At 58.7% G+C, this 3,581-nt stretch overlaps 1 protein-coding gene across 1 annotated transcript in view; it reads right to left on the reverse strand.

Annotated features, from left to right (window-relative positions):
* The window catches only part of FA2H (fatty acid 2-hydroxylase), a 7,265-nt gene that overhangs the window by 1,146 nt on the left and 2,538 nt on the right, over positions 1 to 3,581 (reverse strand). The window contains exons 2-5 of the mRNA XM_009998307.1: positions 2,904 to 3,046; positions 2,711 to 2,817; positions 854 to 1,026; positions 215 to 467 (exon numbers count right to left, since the gene is read on the reverse strand). Of these exons, the coding sequence (XP_009996609.1) occupies positions 215 to 467; positions 854 to 1,026; positions 2,711 to 2,817; positions 2,904 to 3,046 (676 nt within the window). The remainder of the gene's footprint in view (positions 1 to 214; positions 468 to 853; positions 1,027 to 2,710; positions 2,818 to 2,903; positions 3,047 to 3,581) is intronic.

The following is a 3,581-nucleotide window of genomic DNA, read 5'->3' on the forward strand; positions in this document are numbered from 1 at the left end:
TCCCCCCCCCCCCCCCCTTTCTCCGCGCCCTTGGGGGGGGGGGCAAGCAACGCACCCCATGGGGCAGCAGCACCGTGCGTGTCACCCCCTTCCCCACACCCCCCAAAACAAGGCAGCTCTGGAGTTTTCCCCAACGCCAGGTACTTCCTAGAAGCAGGTGCACGGCAGCAGGTGGGCTGGGCTCCAACAGCCCCTTCCCATTGCCCGGGCTCACCTGATTTTTGGTGTTCGAAGTGGTGCTTGACGTGATACGCCTTCAGGCCGTACAGGTAGGTGCCTTTCCTGGGCGAGCCGTAGTGCAGGTAGTAGTGGGTCATGTCGTAGACGACGTAGCCGCAGAGCCCCCCGACGAACACCGAGAGCCCCAGCACCTCCGGCAGCACCAGCTGCGACAGGACGTAGAAGAAACCGATGACCAGCGAGGCCGGCACGGGCGGGAAGACCAGGCGGGAGCTGTCGAAGGGAGACTTGGAAGCAGAGAAGAGGGATGGTGAGACTCCCAACGTCCACCAGAACATCCCTGCCGCCGGGGAAGAGGAAGCCAACAGCAAAGCAACCCACCCCAAAAGGCGGACCCGGCCATCGGGGCGGCCCCCTCACCCACGTTTGGTCCCCGAGCTCCGCGGGGACGTTTCCTCCAGCAAAGCTAGAGGGAGCCCATGGCTTTTTCCACCCAAAGCTGGAGCTTGCAGCTCCTGCCAGCCCGTCTTGCAGCCCTGGCCGGTGTTGGGTAAGGGCCCTGCTCGGGGCTGGGCTGCCAGGAGTCACGTTGAACACGCACCAACAGGCTCCAGCTGAGCCAAGGCCACGGTTCCCACGGCCCCGGCGGGTGGAGGCGGCGGCAGCGACTCACCTTGTGGTGCTGCCCGTGCAGCAAGAAGTGCAGGGTGATGAGATAGTAGTTGCTAGCGGGAGGCTTCATGTGGAAGACAAAGCGGTGGATGAGGTACTCGAGCAGGGACCAGAGGAACATCCCCAGCAGGAAGATGAAGGGGAAGCAGTAGTGGTGGATGGGGATGGAGTACTCTAGGCAAGGAGACGGGCAGGGGTCAGCGGGGCAGGCAATGGGCTCTTTACCCATCACCATCCTCCCAGGTGGAGCTCAGCTCTCCCTCCCTCCCTTCCACCTCCTGTCCTGAGCTTCCCCAGGGAGTTTCCTTCCCCAAACGCAGCTCCAAACCACATTTTTTCCTTTGATTCCCACGAATTTGCAATCCTTAGGGAATCCGTCAGCTTCCCACTGCTGCAAGGAGCTGGCAAAGGGGATCCCCTGCACCCCAAATGCCAGTGGGGGCTTGGATGTGTGTCCTCCAGGGATGTGTGTCCTCCCTGTCCTTAGGAAGCTGCTTCAGCCACCAGAGAGTGGCAGGAGGGACCTTATCTGAGCAGGCAGCGCTCGTGACAGTCAAAGAGTGCTGCTGGAATTGGTTTGTTGGTGTTTTTTTTAATATTTTGGGAAAAAAAAGAACTGGATTGTTGGGTACTTTCCCCCCCTGCAGAGCATTTTTCAGCCACCTCCTCCTTTCAGGGCTGCCTGCCAGCCCTGCCTCCTCCCTAGCAGCATTCAGAGCCCACCCCCTCCATCCCATTCCCTCCCAAAAAAACCTGTTAATTTTTTGGGGAAAAAAAATATAATAATAATAAAAAAAATCAATCAACAGTCCCTTGGCATCAAGGTGCCAGAGGCCACGAGGAGCAGTGAGGGGGTGCTGGGGTAGTGGGTGCTCCTCCCTGCAGCCTGGGTACAGCTGGCACCGGGTGGCACCTTGCAACAAAAATATAAAGAAAGAAATAAACTAGGGAGGCCAGCAAAATACATAAATAAATAAATAAAGCAGCACAACAAAGAAGACAGCCTGCCCTGGCCACCCTTGTTATTCCCGGAGGATGCAGACAGTGGGAGATTGAAGGGCAGGCACTCTGGGCAAACAAGACCTGCACTGTGTGAGGCTGGTGGAGTCAGAGCAGGGTTTGTTCAGCCTGCAGGCATGGCCCGGGGTGGGTGGCAGCTGGGGGTGGTACCCCTCCATCAGGGGTGGAAGGAAGGGATCAAGGACACAGAGGATGGAGGGAGTGGAACATCTCCCTGATAAGGAAAGGTTGAGAGACATGGGTGTCTTTGAGCTTGGAGGAGACTGAGGGGCAGCCTCATCTGTGTTTGCAAATATGTTAAGGGTGGGTGTCAGGAGGATGGAGCCAGGCTTTTCTCAGTGATGTTTAGTGATAAAACATGGGGAAATAGGTACCAACTGGAGCATAGGAGGTTCCAAGTGAATATCAGGAAGAACTTCTTTCCTGTGAGAGTGACAGAGCCCTGGGCCAGGCTGCCCAGAGAGGCTGTGGAGTCTCCTTCTCTGGAGACATTCCAACCCCCCTGGATCCTGTGTGATGTGCTCTGGGTGCCCCTGCTCTGGCAGGGTGGTCTTTCCAGGTCCCTCCCAACCCTTAAGATTTTATGAGGGTTCCAGCAGTGCCCTCACAGGGATGGAATGGTGTGGGTGAGGGGAGGATGGGTGAGCTCAGGCTTGGAAGCAGCGCAGGCAGCTTGGACCAGGGGACATGCTGGGGGACACCCGCTGCTCCTGCATGAGGCTGGTGGTGGAAGGATGATGGGGAAGGGGTGCAGGGGGGTCTGCCCTTGCCCATGGTGCTCCTGGCTTTGGAGCTGGAGTGGGGGCAGCGAGCCCAAAGGCTGGGCTGCTGGTGGTACCTGTGCTGAAGGAGGAGAAGAGCCGGGTGTTGCCCTGGGCGAGGGAGGTGTAGCTGAGCCAGCTGAGATAGAGCACCACTGGGGTCCACACCAGGAACACTACGTACCTGTGGGGCAAAGGGAGAGGTCAGGGGGAGGCCTGGCCAGCTATGTCCCCCTCCCCACGGGCATGGTGCAGACCCCCAGGGCTCACCAAGCTGTCTTGGACAGGGACTCGAGGAGGTTGGAGTGGAAGAGGCGGATGGGCCGATCCACGGGCTGGTGCACCCACTCGTCGTACTTCTCCCCCAGGTAGCCCACCTGCCACAGCAAGGGCTTCTTCCAGTCCACCAGGTCCTGAGGGAACAGATGCCCACATTTCAGACCACAAACCCCTTCCATTTCCCCACAGGCAGCTGCTTTTTTGCTCCAAGCAGCTCCTCGGAAAGGCAAAGTGAGACAGACACGGACCAGCCACATCTACCTGCCAGTGTGGGGCTGGGCTCATCCCTGTGCCACCAGGTACCTGCTGGTGGCTCAACTGGAAGGTGGTTGGACACAGACCTGGCTCAGCACCAGGCACAGATAACCAAGGCTGTTTCTCCCCCCCCCCAGGACCTGCCAAGATTAGATAGCAAGGAGTGTGATACTGCCTGCTCAGCAGCCGTGCCGTGGCACCAAGAGGACACACAGCCTGTCCCCCTGACATTGCCCCAGTCAAGGGCTTTTCTCTTTGCAGAGGGAATAATAAAACCATAGACTGGTTTGGGTTGGAAGGGGCCTTCAAGATCATCCAGTTCCAACCCCCTGCATGGGCAGGGACACCTCCCACCAGCCCAGGTTGCTCCAAGCCCCATCCAACCTGCCCTTCAACACTGCCAGGGATGGGGCA

This window comes from Chaetura pelagica, unplaced genomic scaffold (genome assembly GCF_000747805.2).
Source record: "Chaetura pelagica isolate M959 unplaced genomic scaffold, ChaPel_1.0 scaffold125, whole genome shotgun sequence".
Classification (NCBI taxonomy): domain Eukaryota; kingdom Metazoa; phylum Chordata; class Aves; order Apodiformes; family Apodidae; genus Chaetura; species Chaetura pelagica.